This window comes from Coptis chinensis, chromosome 8 (assembly GCF_015680905.1).
Source record: "Coptis chinensis isolate HL-2020 chromosome 8, ASM1568090v1, whole genome shotgun sequence".
Lineage (NCBI taxonomy): Eukaryota > Viridiplantae > Streptophyta > Magnoliopsida > Ranunculales > Ranunculaceae > Coptis > Coptis chinensis.
Genome location: NC_141463.1, coordinates 1,153,359 through 1,168,996, shown reverse-complemented (window position 1 = coordinate 1,168,996; position 15,638 = coordinate 1,153,359). Strand labels below are relative to the sequence as shown.

The following is a 15,638-nucleotide window of genomic DNA, read 5'->3' as shown; positions in this document are numbered from 1 at the left end:
GCAGGAAACTCGCAATTTTGTGTGTATGCTATCCATTGTGAGAAAATCATATCCACAAAAAATAGTCTTAATTCAATTTGTAAAAAATGAGATCTTAATTCAATTTGTAAGTCAATGGAATGACTTGGGAGTGGCTCTATCTCATATAGTCGCTACAACACTAAATATTGGCAAGAAAAATACATATTTTTACAATTTTCAACACAGATTAACACTGAAATACTAAAATTTAGCACCCGTCGTCCCCTCCTTTAAAATTCCCATAGTACAAAAAAAAAGTTGAGAAATTTGATGGCTTATCATTCTCAAGAACTAGAAAAGTGCGCTAACATATATCTTCCCGCAAACTTAACTACTTCCTGGCCCATTATGGGTAATTCATAATGATCGATCCAATTTACATCAAGCACATCACAGTATCACACAGTTCACACTATATTATCTGTCAAAGAAAGGACAAACTCATTCGTAAAGTATGCAAGGTTGATTACATAGTTTAGTTCTTGAAGAATATTCACTTTTTGTTTTAAAAAGAAGTGAATAACACTTTCGAAAAGGAATTAGAACAAATGAAAATTTTGGGCATGCGCGAGCTCTCCTGCGGCTGAAAGCAGTTTTCTCTCTATCTGAGTTTCTTACTCTCTTTTCCCCCTCTTTTCTTTTGTATTTTGAATTTTGAATGTGTAAGATAAAGTAGCAAGGTGGAAAATCCTACTGATATTGTTTTTAGTTCTTAGGTTCCCTTGGGGCATATTTCTTCCATCTTTCTGTCTTGTCTTTTCTTCTCTTCCTGCTCTGGATTTCAACTTCTTGAACACAGATTTCCCAAACAATCTTTCTGATCTGGGTTCCTGGGAGTCTGGGGTGGTAGGAGATGGAAGTGATACAAGGTGATGGGATGGAGGAAAATGAAGAGGAAAATCAGGAAAACACAAAACAAAAAATAGACAAACTCCAAGCTGATATGAAAAATCTGTTCTGTTCAAAAGAAAAAAAAAAGTGGTTGCGATAGGATGCAAGAACTCAGAGGTAGACCCAAAAGAGCACACGACCCTGATAGGGAAGTTGTTTGGAGGTAAACACATTCCTCTGCAAGTCTTTGCGGAGGAGGTACATAGAAATTGGCAAACAAAAGGTCAGACAAGTATAGAGATGATTGCAAGAGGAATGTACAAGATGGTGTTTGAAAATGGAGATGAATACAACTATGTTAGACAGAATGGGCCTTGGTTGATACAAGGCTTCATCCTATCCATCAAGAAAGGAAAATATGTAGACCTCCTGGAAGATGATCGGAAGTTTGACAAAGTGGACTTCTGGATCCAGATATATGGTCTTCCAAGAGATCGGATAAATGAAGAGAATATCAAAACCATTGGGATGAATCTAGGCAAAGTGAAGGGAGTTGATACTGGATGTTCATCGGAGTTTAAAAACCCAGTGGCCAGGGTAAGAGTGAGGATGGACATCAAGGAACGCTTACTAAAGGGAATAGAATTGTGCACGGAGCTGGGGGAAATTATTCCAGTGACTTTCAAGTATGAAAAATTGGACATTTTTTGCTATTTATGCGGCTGCATAGAGCATGATTTGTACTATTGCAACCTAAGAGAGAAACTCTGTGTAGAGATGAGAAGCCTGGGGGGATCTCCTAGAGATATCAAAAACAATTTCTCCTTCCTCCAACGGGCCAATGTATTCTTTAATGGAGTTGCAGCTTCTTTTCCAGCAATTATTACCATTTCGGGGACGCCAAAAAAGCCTCGAGCTGATCAAATACTAGCTAAGGACAGGGGCTCAATGGGTAGACGTTCATGGCAAGGGACGGGGACCCTGGCTACACCGCCAAGAGCAGCCAAGGAGGGGGCTGGGGTGCTGACTAGGACAGAGGAGGTTGAGGGGCAACGGTCTGTTAGGACAGAAGTCAGAACGGTAGACTTCGGGATGGGGAAGGCCTGATCGAGAGCGGATTGGGGAAACAGATATGGCAGGCCAAAATGCAGAAATCCAGATAATGGAAGTATTGGAACAAACCCAAAGGATTGATATGCCAGAAGCCCAGGCCAAAAAGTCAGAAAGGATAGAAGCCCAAGAAAGCAGCTGTGGGTCAGGACAAGGGATGGAACAGAAGGAACAAGCCTTAATTGTCTGGGTTACGGTCTCTAGGGAAATGGATCTGGACAATAGAAAAAAGTCTGACGAGGATGGAGTGGATAAGGCCCAAGGGTTTGGATTCGCATATCTGGAAGACGATAACATGAGAGACCTAGATCCTCTAGCTCTGAGAGAGGACTCCTTGGAAACAGAGAATAGAGCTGGAAATGAGCAGACTGTGCCGCTACCTAGCTTACCAGTCTCCAATACAATCATACTAAGCATTGAGAAGACCAACAGAGATGAGTTATACCAGTCCACTCCAACAGCTGGAAAAGCTCCACCTTTTTTCAAATTCTCTGGTTTACCAACACGTGGAAGGGGATTTAAGACGGTGGTGTCTCGAGGAAGGCGTCAAGGAGCACTCAAACAAAGAAAAGAGTTAGGAAGAGAGGATGAAGTAGGAAAAAAAAAAGAAAAAATTGCACTAGATCTGGAAGTAAGGCAGAAATGGATGATAAAGAGTGGACAGAGTATTGTCTAAAGAAGATAGCAAGAGAATCGAAACGAGCAAAAAGAGAAGCAGATGATCTAAGGGCCAGAGGGCTAGGACACTTACTCATCCCAGAAGAAGCCCCAGTGATTAGCATCTCAAGTGATTCTATGGTCTCAACTGAGCCATCTAACTCGGGAAGATCTCTGGACTCAACTAACCCATCTGACTTCTTGGGACATTCAATTCCAGAAGATCAGATCCCTTCAGATGCATTTACGGAATGGGGGGAAGACTATAATGATATAGAGGTAGGAAATGAGGAAAGGCCAGAGGAAGTATCTATTGGAAATGTGCCTGGGGATCTTGCGCAAGGCAGTATGGAAGGAGATGGGTATGTATCAGAGGACAGCATCTCGAAGGTGATGATTCCACAGCCAAAGCCTTTAGCGGTTGATGATTCCACAGTGGTACACAAGAGATCTGTTAAGAGTAATAAACAGGAGAAAGGGGAAAGTTCAAGGCAGCCAAATGGTAAGGAGGGAGTTGTAGTAAGGTGGTGGATATGGGAGTGGTATCGAAGTCTAGAAACAAGTGGGGGTCCGTTCTCTCCTCCGGGGTTCATGGCGTAGCCGCCCCACAACAAATGCCCTCACCAGACCATGATACAAGCACGGAATTGCCGAGGAATAGGTTCCTCCCGCGGCAATTCAGAATCTAAAGGACTTAATAGGAAGTTTGATCCCGATATCATATGTCATGCAAACGAAAAAGTTGGTGTAGATAAGATGAAAGGTATTAGTAGAATGGTCAAGTATAGGGGTTGTTTTGTGTTCCAGCAGGTTGGTGAAGTGGGGGGCTTGCGATCTTATGGAAGGAAGGGGTGGACCTGGAAATTTTGGGAGCTACTAGGAATCAAGTGACAGGTAAACTAAATAATTTTTTTTGCACTGAAACCTGGTTTTTCTCTTTTGTTTATGGGGAACCTGTTGCATGCAATGCATCCACATCGTCCGAAATTTGAACTTAGGGATGTGGCAACCCTGATCCCAGGACCTTGGTGTCTGTTTGGGGACTTCAATGCCATTACCTCGCTAAATGAAAAAATAGGGGGAAGAAGCATGTTTAATAACAGTATGGTAGAGTTCAATGGCTTGATAAATGACCTTGGGCTGATTGACCTAGGATTTAAAGGACCTATGTATACTTGGAGCAATAACAGAGCCCCCAACAGTCATATCCTAGAGAGACTTGATAGAGCTCTGGCTACTGATGCCTGGGTGGTCCTTTTTCCTAACATGCATGTGCACAATGTGGTTAATGCTAGCTCAGATCATCTGTCTATTATGATAAATCTCAGAGAAAAGGAGGAAAATAGAACCACACATAAAAAACCCTTTCGATTTTACAATATGTGGTTTACTAATAATGCATGTATGCCTGTTATTGAAACTGCCTGGAATTCTATTTATCATGATTTGTCTGACATTAATGTGATCCTAAAACACAAATTGACACAACAACATCTTACTATATGGAATAAGAAGGTGTTTGGTAACATCTTTACAAATCTGAAAAAAGTGAACAAGGAGCTGGAAGAGGTCCTAACAAAACCTTTCTCCCTAGCCAACTATGAGAGAGCAAAAGGACTTAAATCTGAGCTGCTTGAATGGTTGGTTAAGGAGGAAAGTTTCTGAAAACAGAAATCAACTATTCACTAGTTGAAGGATGGGGGAAAAAATACAAAGTTTTTCCATCTCTCCACCATTTTCAGAAGAAGGAAAAACAAAGATTGAGAGGTCGCAGAGGGGGGGATGGAGTGAAGGAAGAGCTGAAGTGGGAGATAACATTAACTCCTACTTCCAAACTCTTTTCAAATCAGACCAACCCCATCAAAATGATAGTATTCTCAACTGTTTCACTCCTTGTATCACTTAAAAGGGAAAATGAGATGCTTATCGCCATCCCATCTTCCTCAAGATATTAGGAGAGTTGTTAATAAGATGGGAAGCCTGAAGGCCCCTGGGCCAGATGGGTTCCAAGGGTGTTTTTACCAAAATACTTGGGAGATTGTGGGAAATAGTATTGTGGCTTTTGTGAAGGATTTCTTCCATAAGGGGGAGCTGAGCCATGTTTTTAATGAAACGTATATTGCTCTCATCCCTAAGATAAATAACCCAGAGGCTGTGGCACAATTTAGGCCTATAAGTCTCTGTAACTTTTGTTACAAAGTGATCTCTAAAATCCTTGCCAATAGACTCAAGCAACATCTAAATAAAATTATCTCTCCTTCCAAGGGCTTTCATCAAAGGTAGAAATATAGGAGATAACACTGGGTTAGCTTGTGAGCTTTTCCATCACATGAAAAACATGAAAGATAAAAAACATGGTTGGGTAGCGCTGAAGATGGATATGGCAAAAGCCTATGATAGAGTGGAGTGGTCCCTGGTGGACACCATCTTTGATAGACTGGGTTTTAGTCAGAAGTGAAGGAATCTTATAAAACAATGCATATCCACTGTTTCTTTTCAAGTTCTTCTTAATGGGAATCCTCTGAATAAGATAATCCCTGAAAGGGGACTCAGACAGGGGGATCCCCTATCACCATATCTATTTATCATCATGTCTGAGGCCCTTTCTAGGATGATTGCAAAAGCTGAGGCGGAGGAGAAAATCCATGGGATTAAGATCCGGAGGGCTTCTCCTCCCATATCCCATCTTCTGTATGCAGATGACCTGATCCTGTTTACCAGAGGAAATCTTGGGGATGGGGGGCATCTTAAAGATATCCTCCAAGACTATTGTGCTGCTTCTGGTCAGCTGATAAATTTTGACAAGTCTAGCATTTTTTTCAGTAGAAACATCAAGTTTCGAAATAAAATAAAGCTAAAGAAGTTTTGGAAAATGAGGCTTTTTTATCCAAAAGACAAATACCTGGGTATACCCATCATGCTATCAAAAAAAAAGGCTGGGGACTTTGATTTTTTAGTAGATAAGATCCATAAGAAAATAAAAAGTTGGAAGGCTAAAGTCTTTTCACAGGCTGGAAGGGCTACCCTGATCCAATCTGTGGTACAAGCTACTCCTCTCTATGCTATGTCTACCTATATGCTTCCCATGTCTACTTGCAACAAGATAGATAAAGCATGCAGAGAGTTTTTCTGGCATGGTGCTGAAAATTCTAACAGTGTTCATACCATTGGGTGGGACAAGTTATGTAAACCCAAACCTGAAGGAGGGTTGGGGTTTAGAAAGATGAGGGATATAAATGTAGCAATGCTAGCCAAGCTCCCTTGAAAGCCGCTCTGAGAATCGAGTCGATGTCCGGACAAAAACTCTTGCTAGTATTTATAGTAAAAACTGGATAGGGGATGTCCGAAACCTCACGGTATGCCTCCTACTTTTGGAAAGGAATCCATAATACTTTCAATCTCATAAGTGGAGGGATAGTCCGGGTATTCACAAATGGTAATAATACCTCTATTCTAGATGACCCTCGAGTGATCTCAGAATGGAAAACCCCGGACTCACGAGAGAGAGTTAGGGGTGGAGGACCCCGCATTAGAAGGCCTTCATGTGGTGACCTTTTTCCGGAGGATAGAACTGGATGGGATGAGGCCAAGCTTCAAAGCTTCTTTTTCAAACCTTTCCTTGTGGCAAGAATCAAAGAAATTATGATCGAGACCTCTCGGGTCCGGGGAAAGGATAGGCTGAAATGGAGTGGAGAAAAGGCTGAGAGACTGACTGTGAAATCTGTATACAAATACCTAGCCAAAGATAGTGGTGAAGGACAGAGCTCTAGTTTTAATACTAAAACAGTAAAGCTCCTTTGGAAAACCAAAATACCAGCCAACATTCAGATGTTCTTATGGAAAGCCTATATGAATGTCTTACCTATGGGAGATAGGTTGGCTCCTTGGAAGATGGAGGGGGACTTTTCTTGCCCCCTATGCAATACCAGTTTGGAGGCAGAAAACCATCTGTTTTTTTAATGTGATTGGACCAGAAAATTGTGGTTCACTTCAAGCTTGGGCTTAAGAATGGAGATTCAGGGTAGGAACAACACTAAGGATTGGATCTCCAAATTCATAAGTTGGAGCAACAATAAGAGCCAACACATAGCTCAGGCAGGAGTTCAAGCTTGTTACATCCTATACAACATCTGGAAAACTAGGAATGAAGCCAAATTTGAACAAAGGCTCCCTAATAGAGAAAGACTTCTCATAAGGAGTGAGGTGGAGGCATGCAACTGCTACAAGGGCTTTGCTACTACCAGAAAGCAGAATGAGAACTCTTTCCCTTCTGAAAACTACTTAAATCATAATTTTTTTGAGTTCGATTCATTGTTCCCTATTATACCTAATGAGTGCATTAATATAAGATATGATGCTGCCTTTCAGGGTATGTCAGGAGAAGCAGCAGCTGGTACTATAGCTTGGGACTCAGAAGGAAAGGTAGTAGGGGCATGTATTAGGAGATTCCGAGCAAAGTCTGCAGAAGAAGCAGAGATAGTGGCTGCTGAAGTGGCACTAGGACTTGCAAAGCTTCATGGGTGGACTGCTGTGTATATAGAAGGGGACTGCTTAGAAGTCACTAAGGCTCTTAATAGCCATACATGTTCTTGGAAGTTTGAGAGTTTGAGAGATTATGTAGTTAAGTTAACCTCTAGTTTTGCTTTCTGCAAGTTTAAGTGGATTTCTAGGAGATCTAATGGAGAGGCACATTTGCTTACACAATGAGCTGTCTATAAGCAGCAAATCGACCAGCTTCCCATGTGTATCTTAAAAGACAAGTTAATCCCTGTTCTGGTTTGATGGATAAGTAATATATATGATATTATCAAAAAAAAAAACACTTCCAAAGATGAAGAGCATGTTGACGTCAGTGAGAATTGATCAACGTGAGATCAAATAATGTGCGCACTTTTTTGTGCTCGCTAATAGTCATCGATTTTCTTGTCTTCGGTTGTAGTCAGACCTTTAAATGAAATGGGTCCATAAACGGATCAATGTGGGCAGCATTTAGGGCCTGTCACGACCGTACGTACTGTTGATACCACTTCCGTTCATGTGCTAAAGTGCTAAACAACTGACCTCAAATTTCATGGAAAGATCAAATCAAAATGGGCCATGAATGAAATAATTGGATATGAATGATAACCTCTAAATCTCTAATTGACCTGGAAATGACTCCGTGTTAGTTTTTAAAAAAATGCCAGACAGTACTTGGGCGGTGGAAGATCGCCTAGCGACTAGGCTTAGGCTTTCTAAACAGTGTCTAGTAAACGTTTTTTTATTTTCTTAATATATCTTATAATATATATAGTAATACACATTTATATTACAATAAATGAATAAAATCATTTACAATAACTTAAAAAATAAATACAAACAAAAATACTTATTATACAAATGCGTAATAGTTGAAGAATATCAATTTTATATAAAAACATAATTTTTCTTATAGTGGCATATAATTTATATTAGATTTTAGTATTTTAAACTCATTCAAATCTTAAGCCTACACATACTTTTAATTTTCGATATTTAATCATTCAAAAAAAAAAAACAATAAACTTTGACTGGACCACCTAGAGGCCGATTAGTCTGTCTAGCCCACCTAATCGGTCTACCAATTTTTAAAACAATTTGAGCCTAAACGAGTCGGTTGGGAATCACCTAGAGACCGAGGTAGACCGATTTTTAGAACATTGCTCAGTGTGTAGTTGTTATTTTGGGTTCGCCACCAGTTGCTATTCTCAAATGTTTAAATGCCAGTGAGCTGTACTCAATCCTCAAATGGTCAAATTCATGATTTATTTTGGGTCAGCACAAGCAAAAGATGATATTTTGGTCAGATGATTTAAGCATTTATCCGTCAAAATTGTTCTGAAACATAATAGAATAACGAAAAATTATGAATTTGTGGACAAACTTATCTACAAACATCAACTTTTCATTGGTCAATTAATTTTTGGGCAAAAAAACACATTTTTCGGACGGCTAAACCACCAATCTGTACTTGATGTTTTGTGGACAGTAAACAGTTGCCTGTCCACAAATGTATTATGTTGTATTAGTAGGCATTTCCTTAATTTGTAGTAGTAGTTTTGTATTGATGTCCATATGAGTCACCTGGTTATTCAGTAGCACGTTCAATTACGAAGGTGCAAATGTGCAATACGCAAGCTAACCATGTGCTGCCCCAAGACTTATCGTTTGAGGATCCATAAGTCATCTAAGACCAACAAATAAGGCCCAAATATTTAGTGTGGACTGTGGAGTGGCCAAGTTCGTACCTCGCGTCCTCACATAAAAGGGATATAGACAGGATACAAGCCTAACATAGGTAGAACCCATCAAACAAATTAGAAAGCAAACTTTGCTGAGAGCCCAATTTCCTACCGTCACTAACTTATACAAAAGCAAAAGCATTATAAATGCAACTATTGACTACTGTTTATGGATTATGGATTATGGATTATGAAGTACAAGTTTTTCGTAATATGTTGCTAAGGTAGCTCAGAGCGTTTTCCAGCCATGGCCTACCAAAAGTGAAGTTTTTTTTATTTGGATGCCCATGGGCCTCACCAAGTTCCATTCATCGAACTAGGACTACCTTAGAGAATTGATTCTAATGCTCCACTCTATCAGTTGCTATCAAAGTTAAAAAAGAACAATTGGGTGGTTAATGGTCATATGAGTATACTAAGAATTTTGAGCGAATTATGGAAGATCAATATAGCAACTACTAAGTACAACAATTATGAATTGAGAGGGGTTCTAGGGACATGTATTTCAAAAACACAAAAATAGACTCATAATTGTTAGGACATTTCTAAATTTTAGATTTGGTTCATTTTTTGTACATATGATCTTCCAACTGTTTTAAATATTGTCACAAAAAATTATTAAAATATGAAACTTGATCTTTCAACTGTTTTAAATATTGTCACAAAAAATTATTAAAATATGAAACTTGTAATCCCATCAAATGTAGTTAACAAATTAAGAATTGTAGACCGTTTATTTTCACGATTTTTTGATACTATATTTGGCAAGTTTAAAAAGTTTTGAGTTTTTTGTTATAATATTTAGAATAGTTAGGAGATCGTATGTACAAAAAATTAGCGTAATCTAAAACTTATAAATATCCTAACGATTTTGAGTTTGTTTACGTGTTTTTTAAATATATATATATAATAGAACTCCTCCCTTATGATTTAATAATAGATGAGAAAAACATATGAGTATATTGTATACAAAGAATTTTGAGCAAATTATTAAAGATCAACAAGTTAGCAACTATTATTCGTCGAAAAAAAAAAGGTTTTTTTGTACTAACCCCCCATTGTATGATTGTGTTTGTGAAAAATCCACCCCGAAGTAACAATCATCACAAAATACCCTCCATTTTGTCTCGAAACTATTAACATACCGTTTGCTTTTTTGATATACTAAATCTACTCTCAAATTTATTTGTGAAAAACCCTCAAATTTATTGAATTTTTTTTATTATACACACAATTTTCTAGTTCAGATGAACCAATTGCAAGAAGATAAAATGGATAATGGAAGAAGAATAAGAGATGAAATAAGTTGAATTGGAATTATCTTATCAAAACTACCTCCCATGAAAAGATTTTAGACCACGAGTGAAAAAACTGACTTTGGTTATGAAGAAAGTCATTGGTAATAAAGGAATACGAATGAAATCTTAACGACTATTTAATTTGGGGGTAAATTTGACATTTCAAAAAAACAAATAGTCTGTTAATATTTTCGATACAGACTGTGATGATTGTTACTCTTGGGGGTCTTCACAAAGGCGACCACACAATAATGGGGGATTAGTACAAAAAACCAAAAAAAAAAAAGCAAGTACTAAGTACAACAATTATTATGAGTTAAAAGGAGGTGAGAAAGCACATGGGCTCCATGTTGAAAGTAAACAAATTGAGCCCACCATTCTTTCAAAAGATTGTTAAAGCCGAAAGATTGTTTGTTCATAAAGCTGCCAAGTGACATAGACCAAAAAAGATGGAAGTGAGCAGCTTTGACTTTTTGAACACTTCAAAGTTTCGGTGCCATCTGAAAAGAGAGACTGAAAGAAAACATGCTTTATACTTTAGGCCTTTAACCCCCTCCATTCTTCCCTTATGCTTTGCTTTCGAAGTTGAATGACACATACCTAAAAAAGTGTTAATATGGTCACCTTGATGTATAATTTATGCGTTTGACACCAATGGTTGTCAGAAGAGAAAAGTATAGTGACAAATCCACCTAAGTGACCAAGTGAGAAGAAAGTATGGAGAAATGTTTGGTATTAATTTCTGGCTATGTAAATCATACAATTCTTGAGGATGTAGGCTTCACTTCTACAATTTTATATGCAGACTAATATTGCATTGTGAACCTAATCTGGAGCTAGCACAAGTGGGAAAAAGAGCAAATGGTATAAAGAACTGATGATGCAAACATCTCCTCATGGCCGGGCTTCGCAATGAGACCTGTTGATCAAGGAGCTACTTCGTGATATCATTTCCGCCAAAAGAAGATTTTACAAGAGAAAAACCTAGCTTCTGTATTCATAAGTTATCACTGATGAGTCATGAGTGATGACATTACACAAATACCTAATGCGTAACAAGAAAAAAAAAAGGAGAACACAAAATAATGCAAAAACAAAACAGACTGAAACCACTGCTACACACTGTAGTGTTGTACACACCAATCAAAAATAGAGCAAAATGATAATATCCTTCCAAATTCTTTGGCACTCAGATGGCTGATATTGGCTTGGAACTTCATAAAATACCATGCAACATTTTTCTTCCACTTGACATGCTTCCTGTTTTTACAACCAATCATTTCGGGCGTCACGCGGTTAGGCGTTAGCATGGCAATACGCGAGTACTTTGGTAGGCAAAATGGTGTTGTCGTTGATAATATGACAAATCCAATTGCAATCTTTTCCTCCTTTTTCTTCGGCGTAATACTGAGTGCGACTTCTCCACAAATTTACACTCCAAGAATAATGTAGTAGACCAATGTGATTGGTAATGCTATTAGCATTCCAAAAATCACCCTGTAATAAATTGAACGCTTATTTTGATTAAATTAAAATTTCTACATAATTGACAAATTAACGAAAAATAAAATAAGAAGCGCGGTGACTTACGCAGTGCTGAGAACGGCAGGATGAACATTATATTCTTTAGCAAACACAAATGGGACTATACCTTGAGGAAGAGCTGCCTGAGGTAAATTATGTGAAACAAAAATGTGAAATCAGAATTTCATTTTTTTTAGGTTGCCTATTCAGAGGATATCTTTATAGGGACGAGATTCAAAACCGTTCGATGCATTCCAACGGTCTAAAAATCAAAAACAAAATGTGTGAACCAAGGGTTTCAAAACCCTGGTCCTATGAAGATATCCTTGGGATAGCCCAGGCTTTTTTTGTTAAACTTAATATGGTAATCTTTTGTGTAATTTTATAATGTGCATTATTACCTGTACAATTGCCACGTGAAGGAGGACCCCACGTAGACCAACAGCAATAGAAGCTGCAGCCATAACTGCCGGTCCAGTAAGGAATCTAACGGCCATTGAGAAGGTAGCGACAGATTTCCCACATGCAATTATATTTGGTTGAAGTGCCATAAACAGCCCTGTTCCATTAACTTTTCAGAAGAAACACATAAAATAAATTTGTTAAAATTCTCTAAATTTATTAGACTTGGCACCCACAAGAATCCTTGCGAGTGAGTGGTCATATCACTGCATTAAGACTTCTTTAACCAACTCGTCACATAAAAACTCTTGTAGGATGCCGTTAGTCTTAGGTTTCTCGCCTTGCCGACTTCACTTCACTTGCAAGTCGCATAGCAGCTGAGCGTTTGAGGATCACAAAAAATTCGTCGATATTGCATGGATAAATAAGTAGATAACTATCATGTGCAGTAAGTGGTGGGAGGGTGGCTTTGAAGAAAGATTTTGGTCCTTCAACAGATATTTTTTACCCACCCAAATTCTAGGACCACAGAAACCAACCTTCCTCATGGCCCATATGTCGGATGGTCACACACCAGTTTAAATATGTACCTATCTAATTCTAACCGGAAAGCCCAGACTGCCCTTTGAAAAACCATCTGATAATCAAATTTTTGGTTATCTAAGACATATGATAATGTGGTCCTAATAAAGACATACTGTGCATGCGCCGTAGTTAGTAGGCAAACAGCTGGAAGTGAAGAAAACCACCAGACATAACGAGAATGGCATAGAAGGAAGTCAGCAACAACTACAGACAGTAACAATCACTCACCTAAGCTGAACATGGCCATTCCTAAGCCAGCATCTGAGAGTATGGATATTGACTTCTCTATTATTTTTGGCATTGCCACATGCCACCTGAAATCAGAATTTAAACTCAATATATTGCAAAATGAACAAATTAAACAAAAAACCAAAAGATAGGTGATGACTAATGAGGTTTGGTAAAAAATAAGATTACAAAAGCAGGAAAAGGGAGGAGAAAAACTAGACATCCTTTTCTTTTACTTATTTTTTCTTAGGAAGAAATGAGCAACCCCTTAAAGAAAGGGGGTCCCCAGAAAATCAACAAGTATAAAAGTCTATCAGGGACCCATATGCGGAAGGATCCTAACACAAAATGCTTCAAAAACCCAGACTTTTGGCAGCAAGACAACAGGCAATAATGTTAAGTTTGAGATTCAGTGAGAAAGCAAGCACGATCGATAAGACTACACTATGAGTTGCAACTGGCAAACTATCAAAAATTCCAATCATGCCATATAAATTTGTAAAATAGACAACAAGAAAGTTGATTCAAAACTAAAGTCAAATGAAGTTGATTTATAGACAATGTTTAGTTTCTATAGGGCATTGCGATTGTCGTCCCTGAAAACACAACTTTCATCAACGTCATTTACGTAAAATATAAACATTGCACTATAAATGAGTCATAAATTTGTTTGTTGTTTTGTTTTTGACTTTTGGATGCATACCTAAAAGCAACGAGGGACCAAACAAGACCGATAAGGCTCGAGTATGTGTTCGGGTTGCGGATAAGCTTGCGCCACACCATGATCAAAATTAACCGTGACATGACACTAGCTGGAGGCATTTGTTTACCAACACCGGATTCCGACCCACCGCCGGTATTCGGGTGTAGCTCAGTGGTCGAACTGGACCCAAGTTTAGATAATGCACCAGGCTCATTTTTATCTCTCTCCTCATCCCCCTCTCTGCTCCCCATAAAACTAAAGTCCTCGGCAGCAAAATCCTCAGTTTCCGGTATTCCTACATAATTAAAAAAATAAATGGGATTTTAATAAAGACAAAAATTAGCATTAAGATACTTTTAAGATATTATTGATTAACTTTGGAGTTTAGTACCTTTACTGTCCCCATTTTGAGGATGATCAGTAACTAACATCCTGATCTCCTTGGCACCATGATCCGACCGCCCTGATTGATCCAATTCATTACCACCAAATACATGTAGTCCACCTTCTGAAACAGGTGAAGCACTTGAGCTCCAAACAAACATGTGAAGCTCTTTTGCATCATGGCTTGCTTTTGCTTGCTGCTGCACTGTGTTCATTTGCTGATTTTTCAGTACTTTTGTTCCAGTACTGGATATCTCTGGGTTCGGTGTTGGATAAGGATTCGCGGCTGCTGTGACTGGTACTGGTGCAGGATGAATCCCGAATCTAGAGGAATTCATCCCCTGTGCACCAGTAATAATTGGTGCAGCTGACGCACAATTTTCCTCAAAATTCGATGGCCTTGGTGTAGGCCCTCTAGAGGAATGCACCGAGTACATATCAGTTGCACCAAAATTTGACGGCCTTCCTTGAAATCCCATCATGGAATAAAAGTCAGAATTATTGAAATTTGATCCTCTTGGCGTTGGATTTCTTGAAGAGCTCATGCTATAAATCTCTGCTCCAGTGAGATTAGACGGTCGTGGTGTCAATGCAGGTCCCAATGACCGTCTAGAGACATTTGATTTCCTTACAGTAACATGAAGTTTACCATCATTTCCAATCTCAGCATCAGTTTGTAAGTAGTCCCTTCCGTCGAGCGAAACCACATCAGAATCAATCTTAAACGAAACAATCGAAGCAGCGGTTTCTGGAAATTGCTCCATGATCAACATCTTCGCCCCGCGATACTCAAACAAGAAGAGTAAAGTGTGTACCAAATGATACACTGTAGAACCACTACTTGCACCATTAAACTACCCGAATATTCGCCATACATAGCAATCAATAATGGAATTCCCATAACTAGAGTGTTAGGCAGTGTACTTAGAGAAAAAATAGTAATCATCCATTCAAGATTACCATTCCTGGTAAACTTTGTCCATAGGCCTAGAACCACAAGCATGATGATTTTCTGTAAAGTATCCGCCGCGATGAATCTGAAGTTCATATTATAAGGATCATTACGAGAAATAAAATGAAATGAAAGAAGTGGGACAGCAAAAACTGCGACAAAACGATTGATGCCGGAACATTGATCTGGGGTGAATATCTTCCACCACTTAACTGAACCATAGGCTAATATCATGGCAACGTATAACGGAACCACAGCAGTTAAGACTGTGTAAAGATCTTTCCATGTGATCATTTTGAAAAGAGGAAAGAATTTTTTTCTTCTTGCTCAGATAGATCTAACTAACTTATAAGGTGGACGTATTGATAGTAGTTGAATTGCATTGAAGGTAAAATGGTTATAAATGGAGCAACCGTTTGGTAACTAACAAAGGGTATGGTACAAGCGTTTCTGCTGCTGCTGCTGCTGCAACTGAAAAGATAGGGAAGTATAGGGAGAGCAGATGAGAGAAGCGTGTGTGTCCCTGTGTTTAATTAAAGAAGGTGCGTAAGTTTGAGTTCAATTATATAGGAGAGAGAATAAAAATAATTAAGGAAAGATTTGAGTTTAACACAAGAAGTGCTTTAATTAGTTAAGTTAATATATATATCTGAGTATATCTATTCTACCCGTGACACTGCCCT

At 38.6% G+C, this 15,638-nt stretch overlaps 4 protein-coding genes across 4 annotated transcripts; 3 read left to right on the top strand and 1 right to left on the bottom strand.

Moving 5' to 3' along the window:
* The first annotated feature begins 3,723 nt into the window (after positions 1–3,723).
* LOC147479205 (uncharacterized) lies at positions 3,724–4,284 on the top strand. The gene has a single exon (XM_086576407.1). It carries the CDS (start codon positions 3,724–3,726, stop codon positions 4,282–4,284), a length of 561 nt encoding a protein of 186 aa, XP_086432533.1.
* A 1,674-nt stretch (positions 4,285–5,958) lies between these two features.
* Positions 5,959–6,579, top strand: LOC147479204 (uncharacterized). The gene has a single exon (XM_086576406.1). The coding sequence runs from the start codon at positions 5,959–5,961 to the stop codon at positions 6,577–6,579; it is 621 nt and encodes a 206-aa protein (XP_086432532.1).
* Positions 6,580–6,627: 48 nt separating this feature from the next.
* On the top strand, positions 6,628–7,326 carry LOC147479203 (uncharacterized). The gene has a single exon (XM_086576405.1). It carries the CDS (start codon positions 6,628–6,630, stop codon positions 7,324–7,326), a length of 699 nt encoding a protein of 232 aa, XP_086432531.1.
* A 3,818-nt stretch (positions 7,327–11,144) lies between these two features.
* LOC147479202 (auxin efflux carrier component 3-like) lies at positions 11,145–15,383 on the bottom strand. The gene is given in 7 exon segments (XM_086576919.1): positions 11,145–11,674; positions 11,768–11,844; positions 12,103–12,260; positions 12,917–13,002; positions 13,620–13,914; positions 14,011–14,811; positions 14,814–15,383. Coding segments are annotated over 7 exon segments (1,920 nt in total). The 5' UTR covers positions 15,250–15,383; the 3' UTR covers positions 11,145–11,607.
* Positions 15,384–15,638: the final 255 nt, after the last annotated feature.